The sequence below is a fragment of the Salvelinus alpinus genome, chromosome 6 (genome assembly GCF_045679555.1).
Source record: "Salvelinus alpinus chromosome 6, SLU_Salpinus.1, whole genome shotgun sequence".
Lineage (NCBI taxonomy): Eukaryota > Metazoa > Chordata > Actinopteri > Salmoniformes > Salmonidae > Salvelinus > Salvelinus alpinus.
In genome coordinates, this window is record NC_092091.1 from 39,966,383 (window position 1) to 39,992,293 (window position 25,911).

The 25,911-nt window shown below is 41.5% G+C and overlaps 1 protein-coding gene across 2 annotated transcripts in view; it reads right to left on the reverse strand.

The window, feature by feature from the left end:
• phactr1 (phosphatase and actin regulator 1) overlaps positions 1-25,911 on the reverse strand; it is a 66,917-nt gene that overhangs the window by 29,340 nt on the left and 11,666 nt on the right. The window contains exon 1 of one of the 2 annotated variants that reach the window (XM_071406608.1): positions 2,100-2,289. The exons of the other annotated variant lie outside the window; for it this stretch is intronic. Within the exon in view, the coding sequence (XP_071262709.1) occupies positions 2,100-2,118 (19 nt within the window). The 5' untranslated portion in view covers positions 2,119-2,289. Of the gene's footprint in view, positions 1-2,099; positions 2,290-25,911 lie in introns of those variants that run through there. 2 annotated transcript variants of the gene reach the window in all.

Consider the following 25,911-nt stretch of genomic DNA (forward strand, 5'->3'; position numbering starts at 1 on the left):
CTGGCTAAGGCTTTAGCAGATATTTTAGAGTCAGAGTTCAGAGGAGAAATCGGTCTGTAACTTTCACATTTTGTTGGGGATTTATTAGGCTTCAGAATTAGAGTGATTCAAGCAGTCCTTAGAAAGGGGGGAGACACCCTTGCTGAAAGGATTCAGCATACATATTCAAAAGTGGACCTAGAAGTTTGTCCTTAATTAAATATCTATTGGGAGCCCATCTGGACCTGCCGCTTTACCTCCCTTCATATTGAAAATAGCATCAGATATTTCAACACCATCCAATTTCTTTTGTCTTCTGAAATAAAGGGAAAATCAAGATTCAGAGTTGTAAAGTGTGTTATATTAGGAAGCAAATGTTTGGTTTATTTCTACAGTATCCATTGATAATTGTCCTTGTAAATTATGAATTTCATGAATGCCGTTAAGCTGTTTGCGGCCTTTGAGGTGGAGAGTTCTTCATACTGAGCTTTAAGAGCAAATAATTCCTTGTTTACTTCTACTGAGTTATCCAAAAAAGCTTCCCTCTCCAATTCTCTGATTTTGCTGTCCATCTCTCTCATTTTCAGATTTCATTGATTTGAAACTGGTAAAATTTATAATTTGCCCCCTAATATATGCTTTGAAGCCTCCCACCTCGTACTCACTGATGTTTGGTCAGTGTTCACTGTAAAATAAACATCTATAAGCACTCCAACGTAATGTAAGAAGTCTGGGTCCTGTAACCATCTGGGATGCAAACGCCATCTAGAGGATCCTTTTACTAGTTTTGTGTGTATCCTGATAGAATAATCACACAGGTGAATGGTCACTCAGAACAATACTATCATATCCACTTCCTATACGAGAATGTGATTTAATATGATTCAAATGTCGACGCGTAACATGAATACTCCCTTTTACTCGGGTTCTGAGTCCTCCGAGGTTCACATAGATTCAAGTCCTTAATGAAAAGCTGTAATTTCTTTCTACTCTGCGAGTGGGAAGTGTCTAAACCAGAGGAGCGGTCTAGATGAGGATCAAGAGTGCAATTAAAACCTCCTGCCATTAGGACTTTACCAGGACGGGAGGCCATCGATAGAAATACATTCCCAAAGAATTTGGCATAATCAGCATTAGGACCATAAACATTAACCAGATTAATACACTCATTCAAAAGAGTTCCCTGTATCAAAATGTATCTACCAGCTGCATCAGTTACAATATTATCTACTTGAAAGGGAACAAATGTGTGAATTTATACCATAACACCACGAGAATGAGAGGAGAAAGTGGATGCTATTACTTGCCCTTGCCATCTCCTGCGTACTTTCAGTAGCTCATCCTTCAACAAGTGAGTTTCTTGAAGGAACACAATAGGTGAATGAAGTTGTTTAAGCCTAGTAATAACTTGTTTAGGCTTGGATAGTTTACAAACTCCACGGACATTACACAAAGTCAATTTCAGTTTTGCATTTGGAGTCATTTAACCAACGATGTAAACATGGAATAAGCTATAGCATAAAGGCATGTCTAAAATATGTTTAGTATCCACAAGGACCGCATTCATATTTGGTAGAGAGGAAAATATGTAGAGAACTGTTGGAACAAACAAACATAAATCTATCCTAACAGTAAAACACTGAACCCCATTCCCCTGTCTCCCTAACCGAGACACCCAACGCTTCCTCTCGCACCTCCCCTTAATCGTAGAGTGTAGCCTGGTGGACGACTGATCCATTAAAGGGAGCAGTCTAACCTAAGCGACGCTAAACAAAACAGTGTCTCCTGCCTTCTCTCGGCTATTACTCCTCACAAACAAAACAAAAGGCATATCTAGCAAGATGATATGTGAAATATCACAGTGTTCGTTTGAAAAATAGCAAAGAATAGCTCCACATAAAACATTAACGCTAGCCTGAGACTAACGTTAAAGTTACAGTATGGACAGTCCAAAATAGTTGTAGATGAACTGTTGCTAGTAGCTACCAAGTAACAAAATGGCCCATACCTTTAGCGTTAACGTAGTCTATAGTAGTTTATAAACCAAAAAAAGTATCAAAGATCAGAAATGGACAGGCTACGTGAGAAAAAGAGATACCATTGAATATGTGCTACGTTACCCAAAGGCTCTTTGCACATGATGTCAGGCTTGCGCGTGAGTGTCAATCATTTTAGTCCAAGGATATGATAGAAACTTAAGTCTTCATATAAAGTAGTCCCGATGCTTCTCGGTAGTGCAGGATGAATGAATAAGGTCCCACTGTGTCATGGCTGGCTCACTGGCTAAATAAGTGAGGTAACATTACCCATTTTGAGTCTGTTAACATGGAGTTAAACATCTTTGCCGGTATTTTACAGTGTTTTATGTAACCCAATGGAAGAGAATTATCAACATACCAAAAATAAACTTAAACTTGACGTTCAACGTTCAATGGACAGCTATTTCGCCTGTCATATAGAAGAAACTGAGTTAACTGATGAGCACATACAGGCTACAAATAATATAAAGAAACTTTGAGTGGGCTAGCTCTCCATATTATTCACTTAACTGTTATGCTAGCTACAGTACTACAGTAGCAGATAATACATTAACGAATGTTAGTTAGCTTACCAACAGTCACATAATCCAAGATGTTGCAAGATGTTCTTCTTGTTTTAGGAATATGTCGATTCATAAATGGATGTAGATACGCCTGAAATTGTCCAAGAAAATTGCTGTTCGTGTTACGAGGATTTAAAATATAAGATTTAAAAAATGTAAAGAAGTTTCGCCGAAATTGTCAGGAGAGCACTAAAAACACGTCCTCTTTCTGTTCAACGCAATAACCCCCTATTCCCATTAAGTCTACTTAAAGAGACACTAAACAAAACAAGATCTCTATCTCTCTCTCAGATGCACACACACATAGATAACGTTTTGCTTGTCTATACTGTTTATGTCATCTAGTCTCTGTTCAGGCTCTGCTCGCTGACTCAGTGTGGCTTCTCTGAAGTGACAAGCACACCTGCAGCATGACGGAAAAGGGGGTTGTGCTGGGCCGAGTGTGTGTATGCAGTATGTGTGTGGCTAATGAGGTGAGTGTGTGTGGCTTCATACCTGACAGACACACTCATGCATGAGGTCTATTTGCATCCAGGAGCTCACAGAGAAGGACCATGCCAAAACCCTCTGCCTCCACTGAGCTACTCATCTGTGGTCCCTCTCCCTCTCTCTCTCGCTCCCCCTCTCTCTCACTCCCGCAGTGCGTGTGGACGTGTATATGTGTGCGTGTGTGTGTGTGCTATATCCTCGTTGCTCCTCTCAGATCGCCTCTCTGTGTGACCTGTCTTGTTAGTGCTGGCTGTGCCAAGCTATGAGTCATCTCAGTTCTCTCTGACCATAGTTAGGGTCAAGACCAATAAACAATCCTCACACACTGCTGCCTCAGAACAGCTTATCTCATACTCGACTTAATCTATTAGATATGTGCCTCTTGTCATTAACGCTACATTTAATGGAAAACTGTAATTTATACGGTCATTTCAAGTTTCAAGTTTAAAATGTCACATTTTAAATGTCACATGCACAAGTACAGTGAAATGACTTTCTTGCAAACTCAAAACCCAACAATTAAATAATCAATAATGTATTACTAGAAAAAAACACAAGAAATAAGAACAAGAAATATGAAATACACAATACACAAGTAAGTCAGTAAGCATATGTTACAATACCATGTTTACAGTGCATTCGGATAAGTATTCAGAACCCTTCACTTTTTCCACATTTTCTTATGTTACAGCCTTATTCTAAAATGGAATAAATTGTTTTTTCCCCCCTCATCAATCTACACACAATACCCCATAATGGCACAGCAAAAACAGTTTACATTTTTTGCAAATGTATAACAAATAAAAAACTTATATCGCATTTACATAAGTATTCAGATCCTTTCCTCAGTACTTTGTTGAAGCACGTTTGGCAGTGATTACAGCTTTTAGTCTTCTAGTCTACAAGCTTGGCACACCTGTATTTGGGGAGTTTCTCCCATTCTTCTTTGCAGATCATCTTAAGCTCTGTCAGGTTGGATGGGGAGCATCGCTGCACAGCTATTTTCAGGTCTCTCCAGAAATGTTTGATCGGGTTCAAATCCAGACTCTGGCTGGGCCACTCAAGGACATTCAGAGAGTTGTCCCGAAGTCACTCCTGCATTGTCTTGGCTGTGTGCTTAGGGTCATTGTTCTGTTGGAAGGTGAACCTTCACCCCAGTCTGAGGTCCTGAGTGCTCTGGAGCAGGTTTCATCAAGGATCTCTCCTTGCTTTGCTCTGTTCATCTTTCCCTCAATCCCGACTAGTCTCCCAGTTCCTGCCGCTGAAAAACATCCCCACAGCATGATGCTGCCACCACCATGCTTCACCGTAGATATGGTGCCAGGTTTCCTCCAGATGTGGCATTCAGGCCAAAGAGTTCAATCTTGGTTTCATCAGACCAGAGAATCTTGTTTCTCATGGTCTGAGAGTCTTTAGGCGCCTTTTAGCAAACTCCAAGCGGGCTGTCATGTGCCTTTTGCTGAGGAGTGGCTTCCGTTTGGCCACTCTACCATAAAGGCCTGATTGGCGGAGTGCTGCAGAGATGGTTGTCCTTCTGGAAGGTTCTCCCATCCCCACAGAGGAACTCTGGAGCTCTGTCAGAGTGACCATCGGGTTCTTGGTCAACTCCCTGACCAAGGCCCTTCTCCCCCGATTGCTCAGTTTGGCCGGGCGGCCAGCTCTAGAAAGGATCTTGGGTGTTCCAAACTTCTTCCATTTAAGAATGATGGAGGCCACTGTGTTCTTGGGGACCTTCAATGCTGCAGAAATGTTTTTGTAACCTACACTTCCCCAGATCTGTGCCTCCACACAATCCTGTCTCGGTGCTCTATGGACAATTCCTTCGACCTCATGGCTTGGTTTTTGCTCAAACATGCACTGTCAACTGTTGAATTTACCACAGGTGGACTCCAAGTTCTGAAGGATGATCAATTGAAACAGGATGCACCTGAGCTCAATTTTGAGTCTCATAGCAAAGGGTCTGAATACTTATGCAAATACGTTTTTTCTTTTTTTTCTATATATAAAAAATTCTAAAAACCTGTTTTCGCTTTGTCATTATGGGGTATTGTGTGTAGATTGATGAGGAACATTTTTTATTTAATCAATTTTAGAATAAGGCTGTAACGTAACAAAATGTGGAAAAAATCAAGCACTGTAGATCCTGTTTCTGTCTACAAGAGGTTTTAGAGACTATGGAGATTGCATGAGGCAGCATAATAGCTAATTATAGACTCCTGTATTGTATTCCTTTAGCTCAATAAGAAACACAAATACCCAGAAGTGGGGAGGAGGAAAGGAGTGGAAATCAATATTCTGTGCTATTCCTCTGATCTCAACTCCTGCAGAACAGGACTGGAAAGAACAGAAGTGTAACAGGGGATTAGTCATCAAAACAAGAGAGGGAAGTAGGAAGGTGGAGAGAAAGTAGAGAGATTTAAAAAAGGGAGAGAGGAGAGAGGTGAGGAGAAAGGATGCGAATGTGACAAGGAGGCTAAAGTGTGTTTGAGAGAGAGAGAGAGAAAGAGAGCGAGAGAGTGAGGGAGGGCTTGTGAGTGGGAATCTTGTTATGTTCTGATCCCTTTTGATCAGTACGTGGGCGTAACTAAACCCCTCTTACCGTCTGCGATCATCAGTCTCTCATTTTGTCATATAGTAAATTAAACATGACGTTCGCTTCACATCCTATTGATTATACTGGAATCACATTTATTCCTGTGGCTGTGGTGTTTGACCCTGTCTGTTATTGTAACCCTGCAGTGACCTTGTGTGTGTGTGTGTGTGTGTGTGTGTGTGTGTGTGTGTGTGTGTGTGTGTGTGTGTGTGTGTGTGTGTGTGTGTGTGTGTGTGTGTGTGTGTGTGTGTGTGTGTGTGTGTGTGTGTGTGTGTGCGCTTGTGTGTGTGCAGTCAGTGGGGTTAGGTGGTAGGATATTGATGTGCCATCCTGCAGGTCTGTGCCAACACCACAATCAATAGTGGCACCACTGGGTAGCTCCTGTAGCAAACCAGTCTGCACAGTGAGCTTTTTCATTGAACAGGAGTAAACTGTATTCCTCTTTCCACTATCGTGTCTGTGTAGTGCATGCCAGTCTGCACTGGGTTTAAGAACTACACAACGCACCTGTATTAAACTTTGACCAATAAAAGGCGTTTTCTGGTCGGAAGCATCAGTACTTCATGTTTCCAGAAAGATGACGTCACTGTGCTATGTTAAGCTCTGAGCTGCCATCCGCTGCCATCTTCCCCCATGACTGTGTAAAACAGACCAAATACTTCCTTTCATCTCCTCCATGCCATAAATCAGGCCAAAGAGATTAATCTTCTTACCGTCTAACTTGGTGTGGCTAATTTAGGCTTTAAGATGAGAACATGAGTCTAGCTGAGGGTGGTAGGCAGAGGTTAAGATTGTAAAGCTTGTTCTGCATCAGAGAGAGAGAGAAAGAGAGAGAGAGAGAGATCTGTTTGAGGTTTAAAACAGGTTCACTTTTTACCCTCTACCTTTTAGGGATGGGCACAGTTAATTGAAAATCCGGATATTTTCAGACTGCACAAATCAAGTGTTAACCAATTTAAAACCAACCACCTCATTGACACAACTCTGGTATAAAGGACTCTGAAGTGTAATGCCCAGTTCCAGCTTTCGTTTGAAATGCATGGAAGCGTATGAGTGCTATGGCAAAAATGGGAGGTTTAAATTTTAAAAATGTTTACATAGGTAAATAATTTCACATGCATTTGACCTGGAAAGCAACAGTAACTAAGGAGGGCAGGGCTTGACAATGTGTGAATTACTTAATTAAGCATCAATCAAACATTTTTAACACATGAATAAACAGTTATGGCTAAAATTGTGAGATAGTCATTCAGTGCTTGCCAAATTGTGAGCCTATAAGCTTGGTTGAATAATAGTTCATAAATGCACTAAAATGGTCATAAGACAATCTCTTATTTCATCATGTAACCTTGCAAGGGTTTCACGGTTGAAGAACATTCTCACTTTTAGGATGCATTGGTGCACTTATTTATTCATCCCAGGAATTAAGACATCACTTCAAGATATGACCATCTGCGCAACGAGTTTGAAATAACAACGACCTCGAATGTGTCCACAATTTGTGTTGACACTGACTCATAGTGACAGTACGCAAAGAACCGGGATCAAGAAGAAGGTTGTGTGGAAAATCCAGACATTGCTGCAAAATAAGTGTTGTAGAGGAGACAAAAACAGAAGAGAGGTTTTCCATTCACTTTGTTTTGCTTTTTGGATGCAGTAATTGTGCTGGTCTATTTAGCATAGGTAGTTATCTAGCTAGCTAGAGTTTGCTAGCTAGCTATCTTAGTGTTGGCTAACTAGCAAACGATAGCTTGCTAGCTGGAAAACATGAGCTAGCCAACTACCTATTCTAAATCATAGCTAGCAAACGTCAGCTGCCGTTTTTGGTAGCTAGCTAACTTAGTTAATTAACATCTACAGAATAAACTTTCCATGCCTTAAAAGCTAATGTTAACTAGCCAGCTACCTAAATATGGCAAATAGTTAGCTAGCTGGGCTCGATGGTCTTATCTTACATGAACCTTGTTCTCAGGGTGTCCGTACGGTATCCAAGGGTATTAAGTGAGACACCCAGCATGTTAACATTAGCTAGCTATCTATCTATTTGTGTCAACACATCTATGAGTAGTTCCATTTCAATGTTAACAGATAGTTTATTAGTATTAGCAAGCAGATTATTATATATAATGCTTGCTGGATAACACAACTAGGTAGCTAGGTCTAAATCCTAAATGATAGCTAGAAATCATGATAATGATGATAACAGACAAATTGGAGGAAGGTTTCAATACCTTCTCTGATGATAGCTAGCTACTACAGTTGGCTAATTGTAGAGTGTCTTTGCTAAATTGTCATACATATTTTTTCTCAACCACAGATTCCCACAAGTTCTCAGACTCCAGAATGGGAAAGGCTTACAAGAAAGAAGCAGATGAAGACACAGATGTTGTCGACTTCCATTGTTACTTGTAATGTTAAAAAAGGTAGAACAAGACACTCCCGTTTTCGCTAGCTAGCTAACTAGGCAACTCACAATATTATAGGCTGCAGATTTTAGTCACCTCTATTAAAATAGTTATTTTATGTTATTGAGTAAGCCTATATCTTTGTTTATTCTAATTAACCCAACAACAAACATCCTTATTCTTTGTAAGAAATGAAAGTTATTTTTACAGGTTGCATTAAAGTTGACTGAACTATAAGATCATCTTTTGTTTGTTTTCACTTGCTAATAGGTAACGATATATCTAGGTAACGTACTATGTAGGTACACATAATAATTACGCGTAAGTAACCCTCAAGATACACTTAATTTCAACTAACTAAATAATGTGTAACACCTAGTAATTACATTGTACTTATACATTTATTACATGTGATGTACTAGTGAGTTTATCCTCCAACTCAGATGGCACTTTCCTTAAAATGAGGGCCAGGTTGTCAGGATGTGTAATGTACAATATAAGTAGACATTAATTACAAGTAAGTACCCCTCAAGATACACTTAATTTTAACTAGCTAAATCCTGTGTAACACATAGTAATTACATTGTACTTATGCAGATAGTACATGTACTCTGTTGTGTACTAGTGGGTTTATACTCCCACTTGGATGGCTAGTAGGTTCAGGTTGTCCTAATGGGTAACATACACATTAATTATAAGTAATTTGTTAAATTATAATCTGGGATGACACCCGTATAGTAGACCTCAGTCAGTGAGGTTGACCTATATCTGATCTGTTTTTGTTAAGTCAACCAAGTTAACCCAGATGATACACTTTTAGGGGGCAACTGCTAGAAACAACATTGAGTGGAGATGTTGAAGACCGAGCTAAAGCTGGCTGGTGTCCGAGCTTAAGGTGAAGACCGCTAGACGTGGCTAACAGTGACTACTAGCTAGTAGCTAGTTAGCTGGCTAGCTTCTGATGGAGGTTCCAGTTATAACGTATACAAATAGCAGATCCGTACCACATTGGGTGAGGCGGGAAGTCATTTAGGCAGGTTGCCTTAGTAATCTTGGACACAGGGACTATGGTGGTCTGCTTGAAACATGTTGGTATTACAGACTCAGACAGGGAGAGGTGGAAAATGTCAGTGAAGACACTTCCCAGTTGGTCAGCGCATGCTCAGAGTACACGTCCTGGTAATCCATCTGGCCCTGCGGCCTTGTGAATGTTGACCTGTTTAAAGGTCTTACTCACATCGGCTGCGGAGAGCGTTATCACACAGTCGTCTGGAACAGCTGATGCTCTCATGCATGTTTCAGCGTTACTTGCCTCGAAGCGGGCATAGAAGTAATTTAGCACGTCTGGTAGGCTCGTGTCACTGGGCAGCTCTCGGCTGTGCTTCCCTTTGTAGTCTGTAATAGTTTGCAAGCCCTGCCACATCCGACGAGCGTTGGAACCGGTGTAGTACGATTTGATCTTAGTCCTGTATTGACGCTGCCTGTTTGATGGTTTGTCAGAGGGCATAGCAGGATTTCTTATAAGCTTCCGGGTTAGAGTACTGCTCTTTGAAAGTGGCAGCTCTACCCTTTAGCTCGGTGCGGATGTTGCCTGTAATCCATGGCTTCTAGTTGGGGTATGTACGTACAGTCACTGTGGGGATGACGTCATCGATGCACTTATTGATGAAGCCAGTGACTGATGTGGTGTACTCCTCAATGCCATCGGAAGAATCCCGAAACATATTCCAGTCTGTGCTAGCAAAACAGTCCTATAGCTTAGCATCTGCTTCATCTGACCACTTTTTTATTGACTGAGTCATTCGTGCTTATTGCTTTAATTTTTGCTTGTAAGCAGGAATCAGGGGAATAGAATTATGGTCAGATTTGCCAAATGGAGGGCGAGGGAGAGCTTTGTACGTGTCTCTGTGTGTGGAGTAAAGGTGGTCTAGAGTTTTTTTCCTTCTTGTTGCACATTTAAGATAGAAATTAGGTGAAACAGATTTAAGTTTCTCTGCATTAAAGCCCCTGGCCACTAGGAGCGCCGCCTCTGGATGAGCGTTTTCCTGTTTGCTTATGGCGGTATACAGCTCATTGAGTGCGGTCTTAGTGCATCGGTCTGTGGTGGTATGTAGACAACTATGAAAAATACAGATGAAAACTATTTAGGTAGATAGTGTGGTCTACAACTTATCATGAGATACTCTACCTCAGGCGAGCAAAACCTTAGATATTGTGCACCAGCTGTTATTTACAAATATACATAGACCCTTGTCTTACCTGCTGCTGTTCTATCCTGCCGATACAGTGTATAACCTGCCAGCTGTATGTTATTCATGTCGTCGTTCAGCCACAACTCGTTGAAACATAAGATATTACAGTTTTTATGATAAAAAAAATGTTGCCCCCTTTTTCATGGTATCCAATTGTTAGTAGTTACTGTCTCATCGCTACAACTCCCGTAGTGCTCGGGAGAGACGAAGGTCGAGAGCCATGCGTCCTCCGAAACACAACCCAACCAAGCCGCACTGCTTCTTAACACAGCGCGCATCCAACCCGGAAGCCAGCCGCACCAATGTGTCGGAGGAAACACCGTACACCTAGCGACCTGGTCAGCGCACACTGCGCCCGGCCCGCCACAGGAGTCGCTAGTGCGCGATGAGACTACTGGCCAAACCCTCCCTAACCCAGACGACGCTAGGCCAATTGTGCGTCGAACCATGGACCTCGCGGTCACGACAGAGCCTGGGCTCGAACCCAGAGTCTCACAGTTTTTATCGTCCCGTTGGTAGGATATACGTCCTTTTAGTTCGTACAATTTATTATCCACCAATTGTACATTGGCCAATAGTACGGATGGCAAAGGCCGATTAGCCACTCGTCGCCTGATCCTCAGAAGGCACCCCGATCTACTTCCGCGAAATCTCTGTCTCTTTCTCCTGTGAATGACAGGGATGGGTGCCTGTTCGGGTGTTTGGAGTAAATCCCTCTCGTCCGACTCATTCAAGAAAAATGATTTGTCTAATTCAAGGTGAGTAATCCCTGTTCTGATGTCCAGAAGCTCTTTTCGGTCATAAGAGATGGTAGCAGCAACATTATGTACAAAATAAGTTAGAACAAATAAATAACAAACAAAATAGCACGGTTGGTTAAGAGCCAATAAAACAGCAGCCATCCTCTCCGGCACCATTGAAAAAAATAAAGGATAGTAAAGGAAAATATATATATGGGGGATTGATCAGATTCAATAGCAGCCTCAGAGGCTGATAAATCAGGACGCTGCCTTTTAGGCTGTCTGCAAAGAGCCTTACATATGAAACAGCCTACAAGGTAGCATCCTGATTTATTATCAGCCTCTGAGGCTGCTATTGAATCTGATCAGCCTGCCAGGAATGGAGCTCACCCATTTTGGATTATATGCATCGACCTATGAAGCGCTGACAGCTAATTTGCCTGCAAGGAGCCTTACATATGAAACAGCCTACAAAGCAGCATCCTGACATCAGCCTCTGAGGGCTTAGCTCCCCCACAAGCTCTTAGCTCACGGTAAGGGACATTTAGCTTGCTAACATTCTAACTTATAAATGGACAATGAGCTCCAAACACAAATGAAAGCATGATGTTAGGATGAAATGTACCATCCCTAACTGTAGCAATCAATTAAAACGTATGCACTGATCCACCGGGGGCTTAGCCATACTGTCAATCTATCATCAATACGTCCACTCCTATTTATAGAGATTATCTCAGAACAACTTTTGTTATGTCGTGAACACGAGAAAGATATATTGTGATCTCGACAAAACCCCTTTTGTCATCTCCTGATCATCAGATAAAATGTTGTGATCTCGAAATAACGAGGGAATCATTTTTTTATTCATATGTCATCTATGGACTTTTTTTTAGGTATGATGTAGTTTTAATGTATATATATTTATTTATTTAGGGCTAGATCAGCTTTAATATTGCAGATAGATTGTGGGTTCTATCAATGTAATTGTTTGCATAATTTCCAATCCCCCATATATATATTTTTTCCTTTATTATTTTCCTCTAACCCTACCTCTCCCCCTTCCCCTAATTGGAGTAAACGAATGGACAACAATACTTAGGCTTCTACTTCCAGCTCATACATAGACAAGGTACACACAGACACAATACAGTTTACATTAGTTATCCCTTTATCAGTTAAAAAAAATCCTACTCTTCAGTTTGTTGATTAGGACGACATGGAAGTATGTTATATTTGACCAACCAAGCATGTCCAAAATGTTTATAGAATGACACAAAAAAAGAATACAGCCGTTGTCCATACAGTAGGCAATTTTACATGGGAGTAACGGGAGTAACTTATGGCTGTACCCTACTCGGGGCGTGGTCAGGTTAAGCCATGCCACACCGTGTGTATCTATGGCATGGCATGATGACACACCAGGAAATGATCACTAAGTCATGTAGAGAACACACACACACACACACAGTGTAGCTGAGTAAAATATGCAAATGTTCTCTCATGCCACCTTATTTACTGCAGACTATAAATTGGTTGAGAAGTGTTTAGTGTCTAATTGGGTCAGTATCAGGGACATGGTCCTCTACTCTCCAAACCTCTCCTCTACTACACTGCTCTCTTCCTGATTCGTTGACAGTGTTAACACTCTTCTTCTATAGGAGACAGCCAGCAGTGGCTAAGGGAAGGAAATAATTCAAAACATCAAGATCTGAGAACTAGCTGAGTTGCTCTGTGGCCTCAATACTATCCCCACCAGATAATGCATGATGTATTAGGCATGTCTACCAGTATTCAAAGACAAAAACACATGCATCAACACAAATGTACACACACCAAACCCGTCATTAAACTCGAGACACTGGGTCTCGACCCTGCCCTGTGCAACTGGGTCCTGGACTTTGACGGGCCGCCCCCATGTGGTGAAAGTAGGAAACAACATCTACATCCTGCTGATCCTCAACACTGTGGCCCCACAAGGGTGTGTTCTCAGCCCTCTCCTGTACTCCCTGTTCACCCATGACTTCGTGGCCATGCACGCTTCCAACTCAATCATTACCAACAACAACGAGATGGCCTACAGGGAGGAGGTGAGGGCCCTCGGAGTGTGGTGTCAGGAAAATAATCTCTCACTCAACGTCAACAAAACAAAGGAGATGATCGTGGACCTCCGGAAACAGCAGAGGAAGCACCCCCCCCCCCCCCCCCCCCCATCCACATCAACGGGACAGTAGTGGAGAAGGTGGAAAGTTTTAAGATCCTTGGCGTACACATCACGGACAAACTGAAATTGTCCACCCACACAGACAGCGTGGTGAAGAAGGAGCAACAGCGCCTCTTCAACCTCAGGAGAATGAAGAAATTTGGCTTGTCACCAAAAACACTCACAAACTTTTACAAATGCACAATCGAGAGCATCCTGTCGGGCTGTATCACCGCCTGGTATGGCAACTGCACCGCCCTCAACCGCAAGGCTCTCCAGAGGGTGGTGCGGTCTGCACAACGCATCACCGGGGGAAAACTACCTGCCCTCAAGGACACCTACAGCCCCCGATGTCACAGGAAGGCCAAAAGGATCATCAAGGACAACAACCACCCGAGCCACTGCCTGTTCACCACGGTCAGTACAGGTGCATCAAAGCAGGGACCGAGAGACAAAAAAACAGCTTCTATCTCAAGGCCATCAGACTGTTAAACAGCCATCACTAACATAGAGAGGCTGCTGCCAACATAGACTCAAATCTCTGGCCACTTAAATAAATTGACTTAATAAAGGTATCACTAGTCAATTTAAATAACGGCACTTTAATAATGTTTACATATCCTACATTATTCATCTCATATGTATATACTGTATTCTATACCATCTACTGCATCTTGCCTATGCCGTTCGGCCATCGCTCATCCATATATTTTAATGTACATATTCATCCATTTACATTTGTGTGTATAAGTTAATCGTTGTGAATTTGTTAGATTACTTGTTAGATATTATTGCATTGTCGGAAATAGAAGCACAAGCATTTCACTACACTCGCATTAACATCTGCTAACCATGTGTATGTGAGCAATAACATTTGATTTGATTTGACCCACACACTCAAATGGTCTTTCTTTCTCTCTCTCTCACTGTCTCTGCTTTTCATTCATCTTGTGCAGTCAACACTCCAGACAAGAAGTAACAGAGCTGTACGTGTGATGCTGCTAGAAGTGAAAATGCAAATAAATGGAAGAGGGAGAGAATGTAAAATCATCATCAAAATCCCCTCTCACTTCACTGGCCTCAGTTCTCACTCTCTCTTCTTCCTAGTCCCTCCATCGCTCCCTTCACTGGCCTCAGTTCTCACTCTCTCTTCTTCCTAGTCCCTACATCTCTCACTTCACTGGCCTCAGTTCTCACTCTCTTCTTCCTAGTCCCTCCATCTCTCCTTTCACTGGCCTCAGCTCTCACTCTCTCTTCTTCCTTGTCCCTCCATCTCTCACTTCACTGGCCTCAGTTCTCACTCTCTCTTCTTCCTAGTCCCTCCATCTCTCCCTTCACTGGCCTCAGTTCTCACTCTCTCTTCTTCCTAGTCCCTCCATCTCTCACTTCACCGGCCTCAGTTCTCACTCTCTCTTCTTCCTAGTCCCTCCATCTCTCACTTCATCGGCCTCAGTTCTCACTCTCTCTTCTTCCTAGTCCCTCCATCTCTCTCTTTCTCTCTCGTTGTGCTGAAGTAAATGCAAAGTGGCAGGACAACACAGCGCTGGGATGTGTGTGTTTGCGTGTGTCAATGTGATTGTCCATGTCACTATTCCATGGCGATGACTAACACCATCTCTCTGTTGTCGCCTTTACAGACAGACTTTACGGTAAATTGCCTGTAAAAAAAAATCTGGCAATGTTTTTTTAGAACCCAATTCATACAGTCCCATTTTTACCACATTCGTGCCGGGATAAGCCTTTTAAATCTCCCATGCACATGCTGGCAAGTTTAAGAGTGGGAGTAGATGTGGGTATATGCGGGTGGACGTATATTTGAATAAATCCATTGAATATACACCATTATTCATTTGTTTTAGGCAGGTCTTACGAAACATTATAAGTCTAATAAAATGCATTTTCAAAAGAACAGAATGCCTATGCATATTTTGAGTTTAATTATGTTACTGTCTGTGCAGCCTATAGGCTACATGGCTGCGCCATGCACATGAAATCAATAAACAGACAAGACACACTTAGGCTACCCTGATTAAAGTCAACACACATATTTTATAGTAGGCTAAGAATTTAAATGAAGTAACAGAATAAAATACAAATAATATTTTACCCACACAATTTGCGCCACGGTAATATGTGAAACCGCTGTCATCATTTTTTAAAACATTTTGAAACACTTTTTTGAATCCACATTGCGTCTCTTTTCTACCCTCACTGTGCTTTGTTAGGGAGCAAGCGTAGGGTCTTACTCTCAATGTATCTTCACCATGATACCCATAGAAAATAATAGAAATCTATATTTTCAAAAGCATGTGAGTCTCATGTTCATATTTCACTAACTCAGCGGGCTTTTGCAGTTGCCTATATGCCATTGAGCAAAATAATAGACCCAAACCGGCTGCGCGCGTGCGCCATCGTGCGCTATCGTGCATAAATGTATTTTGTCCCCCCACACCAAAAGCGATCACGACATGCAGGTTAAAATATCAAAACAAACTCTGAACCAATGACATTAATTTGGGGACAGGTCGAAAAGCATTTAACATTTATGGCAATTTAGCTAGCTAGCTTGCACTTGCTAGCTAATTTGTCTATTTAGCTAGCTTGCTGTTGCTAGCTAATTTAACCTGGGATAACATTGAGTTGTTATTTTATCTGAAATGCACAAGGTCCTCTACTCCGACAATTAATCCACACATAAAACGGCCAACCGAATCGTTTCTAGTCATCTCTCCTCCTTCCTTCATCTTTGAACTTATATGGTGATCGGCATCTAAACTTTCATAGTATTACCACGATGACCGGCAAAACAGTTCGTCTTTCAATCACCCACGTAGGTATAATCTGCTTCTATAAACCAATGAGGAGATGGGAGAGGCAGGACTTTCAGCGCGATCTGCGTCAGAAATAGAAAGGAGTTCTATTTTAGCCCTTGGCATCGCAGACGCTCGTTGGCGCGCGCGAGCAGTGTGGGTGCAATAATTGAATTACATGGATTTCTACATTTATTTTGCGACGCTCGCGCACGCGACGTGTCCGGTCTAGTCAGCATGTTAGGCTACATTATTGCATGCTAAATGTTTCTGATCAGTGATAGATGAGCAAATGAATAGATGAGCTAGACCACTTCCACTTATTTGGCCAACCAGATCATTTATCAAATGAATAGACAGAGATTCAGTGAAACAAAATGTCTTTGATTGATTAAGACAAGTCACAGGCTTGTGAGAGAGTAGGCTTAGGCTACTAAGTGACTATGAGGGAAGAGCAAAATAATCCCCTTGTTAAGCTAACATGCTGGCAAAAATGTTCTGATCAGTGCTAATAAATAACCTAACTAGACAAGATTATCATGAGCATCACTCACCTGAATGTACAGTCCATTCGGAAAGTATTCAGATCCCTTGACTTTTTCGACATTTTGTTACGTTACAGCCTTATTCTAAAATGGATAACATTTTTGCAAATGTATTAAAACATTTAAAAACTGAAATATCATAAGTATTCAGACCCTTTACTTTGTCAGCGATTACAGCCTCAAGTCTTCTTCAACCTTGGCACACCTCTATTTGGGGAGTTTCTCCCATTCTTCTCTGAAGATCCTCTCAAGCTCTGTCAGGTTGGATGGGGAGCATCGATGCACAGCTATTTTCAGGTCTCTCCAGAGATGTTAGATCAGGTTCAAGTCCGGGCTCTGGCAGGGCCACTCAAGGACATTCAGAGAGTTGTCCCGAAGTCACTCCTGCATTGTCTTGGCTGTGTGCTTAGGGTCATTGTTCTGTTGGAAGGTGAACCTTCAACCCAGTCTGAGGTCCTGAGCGCTCTGGAGCAGGTTTTCATCAAGGATCTCTCTGTACTTTGCGCCGTTCATCTTTCCCTCGATCCTGACTAGTCTCCCAGTCCCTGCTGCTGAAAAACATCCCCACAGCATGATGCTGCCACAACCATGCTTCATCATAGGGATGGTGCAAGGTTTCCTCCAGACGTGACGTTTGACATTCAGGCCAAAGAGTTCAATCTTGGTTTCATCTGACCAGAGAATCTTTTTTCTCATGATTTAGGTGCCTTTTGGCAAACTCCAAACGGGCTGTCATGTGCCTTTTACTAAGGAGTGGCTTCCGTCTGGCCACCCTACCAGGAAAGCCTGATTGGTGGAGTGCTGCAGAGATGGTTGTCCTTCTGGAAGGTTCTCCCAACTCCACGTAGGAACTCTGGAGCTCTGTCAGAGTGACCATCGGGTTCATGGTCACCTCCCTGACCAAGGCGCTTCTCAGTTTGGCCGGGCGGCCTGCTCTAGGAAGAGTCTTGGTGGTTCCAAACTTCCTTACATTTAAGAATGATGGAGGCCGCTGTGTTCACAATGTCCACAATTTTTTTGGTACCCTTTCCCAGATCTGTGCCTCAATACAATCATGTCTTGGATCTGTATGGACAATTCCTTCAACCTCGTGGCTTGGTTTTTGCTCTGACATGCACTGTCAACTGTGGGACCTTATATAGACAGGTGTGTGCCTTTCCAAATCATGTCCAATCAATTGAATTTACCACAGGTGGACTCCAATCAAGTTGTAGAAACATCTCAAGAATGATCAATGGAAACAGTATGCACCAGAGCTCAATTTCGAGTCTCATAGCAAAGGGTCTGAATACTTATGTAAATAAGGTATTTCCGTTTTTATTATTTAATATATTTGCTAAAATTTCTAAAAACCTGTTTTCACGTTGTCATTTTGGGGTATTGTGTGTAGATTGAGGATGAAAACAATTAATTTAATCCATTTTGGACATGATGTAATGTAACAAAACAAAATGTGGAAAAAGTCAAGGGGTCTGAATACTTTCCGAATGCACTGTAGATAACATTTCTTTGCGAAGAGATGGGTAAAGTGTAATGCTCTTGATGGTGCTACCTAGCAACCATCAAGAGCTTAGGAGCGTAGCTCGTGCCAATGCAGCCTCAGCATTACGGCTACATTTCATACTAAGCTGTAAGCAAAACTTTACCACAATCATGACTAGGTCGGTTAGCGGAAATAAAAGAACACTATAAAAAATACTGTGTTAAAAACAACCCAATTTGGTAGATATTGGACAGAACACACATTGCGTTATTTTGACCCAGCAAGTTGGGTCACAAACAACCAATTGTTATCTTTAAGTTGGGTTGTTGATGCAGGGTTATTGAGCTATAATGCACCGGGTCAGCTAGACTATCTTACCCCCAGCTAGACTATCTTAGATGGACGGACGCTGCTCCCTCTCTGTCACGGATGCCATGGTTGCCCTTCGTTTGAAGATGTAATCCGGAGACAGGTGTATTATACAACAGCATTCTGTGTGTTCTTTTTTCGACTCTGTCTGCATATTTGCAATCAAACGTCAGAATTTTCTCCATCTCCTATCGTACTTTAATTCCACTGATTTCAAAACTCGGTCCTCCAGAAAGTGGAGAGCAACACTTATGCAGTTCTACTACGTGCTATTTTTTTTTTTTAAATGCATTAGAAAGGATTACCTACACATACTGACTAGCTCATGTTATAGACAGAAGCGGGCTACATGGCAGACCAATCCGAACTCATCTCTCGGCATGTCCAGCCCACTCATTATCTCAGCCAATCATGGCTAGTCGGAAGGCTGCTGTCTTTTTCTGTGGCTAAACCAACTAGGCTCGTAATTTAACCATTTTATTCGTATTTACAGATGGCATACAAGATGTTCAAGAAGGCATTTCTGCCAACAAAAATGCATTTTGATAAAAAAGGTTTACGTTCAAATGGCTCTCCTGTGAAGTAGAAGCACGACATACGCCTAGTTTCCAGAAACGAGTCACATTTTTCCTCCTGAACTTATTTAGGCTTGCCATAACAAAAGGGTTGAATACTTATTGACTAAAGACAATTCAGCTTTTTATTTTTTATTAATTTGTAAACATTTCTAAAAACATAATTCCACTTTGACTTTATGGCGTAGTATTTGTAGATCAGTGACACAAAACTACGCTTATGAAAAAAGCATGATTTCATGTGAAATTTCACATAATTTGTTCATAGAACATCAGCTTGCGAATAACCATCGCTTTATACTTTTGTGTCAAATAGAACTGTAAAGTTTAGTCATGGTGTGATGCTCAATATCTGGATGTGCAAACTACAAGCACAGGCTGCTGGGGTAACATTTAATTGGTTACCTTACTAAGAAGTCGAGCAGAGGTAACAAAGCTAACTAAGCTAGCTAACGTAACTAGCTAGGGAATGACATTTGTTTACCTAAACCAAAATCTAGCTAGCTAGCTTACATAATACGCTGGCTAGACATTCCAAAGCAAATCAATGCAATAAAGCTAGCTGCTATCTTGCGATGTGATTTGTGACTTTGCAAACTGACGCTAGACCGTATCTAACCGTTAGCTATCTAAATCAAATCAAATTGTATTGGTCACATACACATGGTTAGCAGATGTTAATGTGAGTGTAGTGAAATGCTTGTGCTTCTAGTTCCGACCATGCAGTAATATCGAACAAGTAATCTAACAATTTCACAACAACTACCTTATTCACACAAGAGTAAAGGAATGAATAAGAATATGTACATATAAATATATGAATAAGCGATGGCCGAACAGCATAGGCAAGATGCAGTAGATAGTATAGAGTACTGTATGTACAGTATGTACATATGAGATGAGTAATGTAGGGTAATGTAGGGTATGTAAACATTATATAAAGTTGCATTGTTTAAAGCGACTAGTGATACATTTATTACATCAAATTTGTTATTATTAAGTGGCTAGAGATTTGAGTCATGTTGGCAGCAGCCACTCAATGTTAGTGATGGCTGTTTAACAGTCTGATGGCCTTGAGATAGAAGCTGTTTTTCAGTCTCTCGGTCCCAGCTTTGATGCACCTGTACTGACCTCACCATCTGGATGATAGCAGGGTGAACAGGCAGTGGCTCGGGGGGTTGTTGTCCTTGATCATCTTTTTGGCCTACCTGTGACATCGGGTGGTGTAGGTGTCCTGGAGGGCAGGTACTTTGCCCCCGCTGATGCGTTGTATACAACACTGTATATGTTGCGTTTATATTTTTTGTTCAGTGTAATACATACTCATACCACACTCTCACTTTGTTAGTTCACCACTATTGTATCAAATACACGGGAGTTTGGTATTAGCCTGTCTGAGGGACTGTGCATGTGAGATAGGGCTGGAAACCTGAGTGAACCTATTTCACATGCACAGTCCCTCAGACAGGCTAATACCAAAGCCTCTTTCAGATAATATACACTACTGGTCAAAAGCTTGAGAACACCTACTCATTCAAGGGTTTTTCTTTACTTTTACTATTTTCTACATTGTAGAATAATAGTGAAGACATCAAAACTATAAATGAACACATATGGAATCATGTAGTAACCAAAAAAGTGTCAAACAAATCAAAATATATTTTATATTTGAGATTCATCAAATAGCCACCCTTTGCCTTGATGACAGCTTTGCACACTCTTGGCATTCTCTCAACCAGCTTCACCTGGAATGCTTTTCCAACAGTCTTGAAGGAGTTCCCACATATGCTGAGCACTTGTTGGCTGCTTTTCCTTCACTCTGCGGTCCGACACATCCCCAAACCATTTCAAATTGGTTGAGGTCGGGGGATTGTGGAGACCAGGTCATCTGATGCAGCACTCCATCATTCTCTTTCTTGGTAAAATAGCTCTTACACAGCCTGGAGGTGTGTTGGGTCCTTGTCCTGTTGAAAAACAAATGATAGTCCCACTAAGCGCAAACCAGATGGGATGGCGTATCGCTGCAGAATGCTGTGATAGCCATGCTGGTTAAGTGTGCCTTGAATTCTAAATAAATCACAGACAGTGTCACCAGCAAAGCACCCCCACACCATAACACCTCCTCCTCAATGCTTTACGGTGGGAAATACACATGCGGAGATCATCCATTCACCTACTCTGCGTCTTACAAAGATGCGGCGGTTGGAACCAAAAATCTCCAATTCGGACCTCAGAACAAAGGACAAAATTCCACCGGTATAATGTCCATTGTTCATGTTTCTTGAATCAAGCAAGTCTCTTCTTATTATTGGTGTCCTTTAGTCGTGGTTTCTTTGCAGCAATTCGACCATGAAGGCCTGATTCATGAAGTCTCCTCTGAACAGTTGATGTTGAGATGTGTCTGTTACTTGAACTCTGTGAAGCATTTATTTGGGCTGCAATTTCTGAGGCTGATAACTCTAATGAACTTATCCTCTCCATCACAGGTAACTCTGGGCCTTCCATTCCTGTGGCGGTCTTCATGAGAGCCAGTTTCATCATAGCGCTTGATGGTTTTTGCGACTGCACTTCCGTACACTTCCGATGTTCCGTATTGACTGACTTTCATGTCTTAAAGTAATGATGGACTGTTTCTCTTTGCTTATTTGAGCTGTTCTTGCCATAATATGGGACTTGGTCTTTTACCGAATAGGGCTATCTTCTGTATACCCCCCTACCTTGTCACAACACAACTGACTAGCTCAAACGCATTAAGAAGGGAAAAAAGTAACTTTTAAGAGGGCACACCTGTTAATTGAAATGCATTCCAGGTGACTACCTCATAAAGCTGGTTGAGAGAATGCCAAGAGTGTGCAAAGCTGTCCTCAAGGCAAAGGTTGGCTATTTGAAGAATCTCAAATATACAATATATTTTGATTTGTATATTTGAGTAACCACTTTCTTGGTTACTACATGATTCCATATGTGTTATTTCATTGTATTGATGTCTTCACTATTATTCTACAATGTGGAAAATAGTAAAAATAAAGAAAAACCCTTGAATCAGTAGGTGTTCTAAAACTTTTGACCGGTAGTGTATGTAATATAGATGTAATAATAATTATACAATTATCAATAATACTATAGATTCTCGCTGCTACTACTACTACAGGAAGAAAGGATATGTTTTACAAAGCCTCATATGAAGCAGATATTGCAGTCTTGATGCAGTGAGGGGTGCAGAAAATAGAATTCTGTCACCACATGCAAAAAGACCTCACACAGTAAGGGCCATTATTAATACTTAGAACTTTCGAGTCACAAGGTTAACTGGGGTGATATTCCCTATCATGGGTAACCAAAAAGAGCTAGCTGAAAGCTACGCTTGCAATATTCTGATAGGCTGCCACTGCTGCAGTATGCTGCCAATCAGAAAATAATGTTCCCAACACAAAAGTCAGTTTAGGCACAATAAGTTACTTGCAACATTTTGCCAGTAAGTTATTGTGAGTTTAAAATAACTTGCTGACATATGGTTTCCAGTTAAGAAATAACAAATTCACACTAATGACTGGCAACAAGTTTCCAGTTACTGGAAAATGCACAATAACCACTTTACAGTGCAGCTCATTAGTGCGATATTCTTTTAAAACATTTGCCAGACAGATAAATAAAGGAGATACTCAATTTGCATTTGGCGTAACTGTCAAGCCTTGACCTTAGAGACGTTTTATTTCTCTATTTGGTTAGGTCAGGGTGTGATTTGGGGTGGGCATTCTATGTTGTCTATTTCTTTGTTTTTGGCCGAGTATGGTTCCCAATCAGAGGCAGCTGTCTATCGTTGTCTCTGATTGGGAATCATACTTAAGCAGCCCTTTTTCCCACCTTCAGTTGTGGGATCTTGTCTTTTGTGTTGCACTCCTAGCTTTACGTTCGTTGAGTTGTTTATTGTGTTTTGGTGGAACATTTAATATTAAACACAAATGTACGTCTACCACGCTGCACCTTGGTCTTCATTTAACGACGGACGTAACAGTAACCATCAAACACTTAAACCGCCACAACACTTTCATTCTTCATTCACTCTTTGTTTCTGACCCTTTGGAACAGTGTAAACACAACAAATACAATAATACATTTTAAACAAATTATAATCAATCCCATATAGTCTGTTCTAACAAAAAAGGTGTTAAAGTCATTAGTACAGGCAAGATTAAAAACAGTTGAATTAATTTCTGTATTCAATTGCTTTAGCTGACATTGCGGTTTATTATTGCTGAATTATTTAAGGCTCCCTTTGTTATTTAGTTTATAACTAAAATGCATTTTTTTAAATAAAATAATATATTTCGGTCACTGTAGATGCTGTGTTTTTGGTTGATGGTAAAGCCATGAAGCCTCTGCTACTAAGCACAGACAAACAAAATACAATGAAAAGGTTTCACATATTTTCAAGACCTGAGCAATTTAATGTAGGTGTTTTATTCAATGCATTTACTTGTGGAATGTTACCGAATAGATAACAACAATAGAAAGAATAATCTGGAAGAGAGTAAGGTGGAGAATAAGTAACAACGTTGTGGGCCAGGTGGTAATGGGTTAGCAGCCTTTCCAATGAATTGGAATACAAAAGAAGCCTTCCACCCTTGATAGGCTATCAGCAGGACTATAGACTCTTGCCGAGTTTAGGGACTTTAAATGTATTAATGGATGTTTTCGAGGCATGTCACTTCATCCATCTCTTTGCATAGCCCACCAAATGCACTGTTTTCTAACCACATCTGGATGGATCCATAACACATTAATATGGGAATAAATATCACTGAATAACAGAAATATTGGAATAAAGTAGGCTAAAGAAGGCAACAAATTGTTGCTTACTGAAACTCCCAAAGCCATCCAATTGTTATAATAGGATTTGAAGCAATAGCCTACCCGCGTGTGGTCAACTATTTCAGCACAGTTTTGTGCTGCTCTGAGACAAGCATTTAATTTTTTAATTTTTTATTTCACCTTTATTTAACCCTGTAGGCCAGTTGAGAACAAGTTCTCATTTACAACTGTGACCTGGCCAAGATAAAGCATAGCAGTGTGACACAAACAACAACACAGAGTTACACATGGAATAAACAAACGTACAGTCAATAACACAAAAGAAAAAAGTCTATATACAGTGTGTGCAAATGGCTTGAGGATGTAAGGCAATAAATAGGCCATGGTAGCGAAGTAATTACAATTGAAGAAATTAACACTGGAGTGATAGATGTGCAGATGATGTTGTGCAAGTAGAAATACTGGTGTGCAAAAGAGCAAAAAAGTAAAAAACAATATGGGGATGAGGTAGGTAGTTTGGATGGGCTATTTACAGATGGGCTGTGTACAGCTGCAGCGATTGGTAAGCTATTCAGACAGCTGATGTTTAAAGTTAGTGAGGGAGATATAAGTCTCCAACTTCAGTATTTTTGCAATTCGTTCCAGTCATTGGCAGCAGAAGGAAAGGCGGCCAAAGCAGGTGTTGGCTTTGGGGATGACCAGTGAGATATACCTGCTGGAATGCGTGCTATGTGTGGGTGTTGTTATCGTGGCCATTGAGCTGAGATAAGGCGGAGCGTTACCTAGCATAGACTTATAGATGACCTGGAGCCAGTGTGTCTGGCGACGAATATGTAGTGAGGGCCAGCCGACGAGAGCAGTGGTGGGTGGTATATGGGGCTTTGGTGACAAAACGGATGGCACTGTGATAGACTGCATACAGTTTGCTAAGTAGAGTGTTGGAGGCTATTTTGTAAATAACATCGCCGAAGTCGAGGATCGGTAGGATAGTCAGTTTTGCGAGGGTATGTTTGGCGGCGTGAGTGAAGGAGGCTTTGTTGAGAAATAGGAAGCTGATTCTAGATTTAATTTTGGATTGGAGATGTTTAATATGAGTCTGGAAGGAGAGTTACAGTCTAACCAGACACCTAGGTATTTGTAGTTGTCCACATATTCTAAGTCAGAACCGTCCAGAGTAGTGACGCTAGTCGGGCGGGCGGGTGCGGGCAGCAATCGGTTGAAAAGCATGCATGTAGTTTTACTAGCATTTAAGAGCAGTTGGAGGCCACGGAAGGAGTGTTGTATGGCATTGAAGATCGTTTTGAGGTTTGTTAACACAGTGTTCAAAGAAGGGCTAGATGTATACAGAATGGTGTCGTCTGCATAGAGGTGGATCAGAGAATCACCCACAGCAAGAGCAAAATCATTGATATATACAGAGAAAAGAGTCGGCCCGAGAACAACAGGCCCTCCGATTTGACACACTGAACTCTATCTGAGAAGTAGTTGGTGAACCAGGCGAGGCAGTCATTTGAGAAACCAAGGCTGTTGAGTCTGCTAATAAGACTACGGTGATTGATAGAGTCGAAAGCCTTCTCCAGGTCGATGAAGACGGATGCACAGTACTGTCTTTTATCAATGGCGGTTATGATATTGTTTAGTACCTTGAGCGTGGCTGAGGTGCACCCATGACCAGCTGGGAAACCAGATTGCACAGCGGAGAAGGTACGGTGGGATTCGATATGGTCAGTGATCTATTTGTTAACTTGTCTTTCGAAGACTTTAGAAAGGCAGGGCAGGATGGATATAGGTCTGTAACAGTTTGGGCCTAGAGTGTCACCCCCTTTGAAGAGGGGGATGACCGCGGCAGCTTTCCAATCTTTAGGGATCTCGGACGATACGAAAGAGAGGTTGAACAGACTGGTAATAGGAGTTGCAACAATGGCGGCGGATAATTTTAGAAAGAGGGTCCAGATTGTCTAGCCCAGCTGATTTGTACGGGTCCAGATTTTGCAGCTCTTTCAGAACACCAGCTGTCTGGATTTGGGTGAAGGAGAAATGGGGGAGGCTTGGGCAAG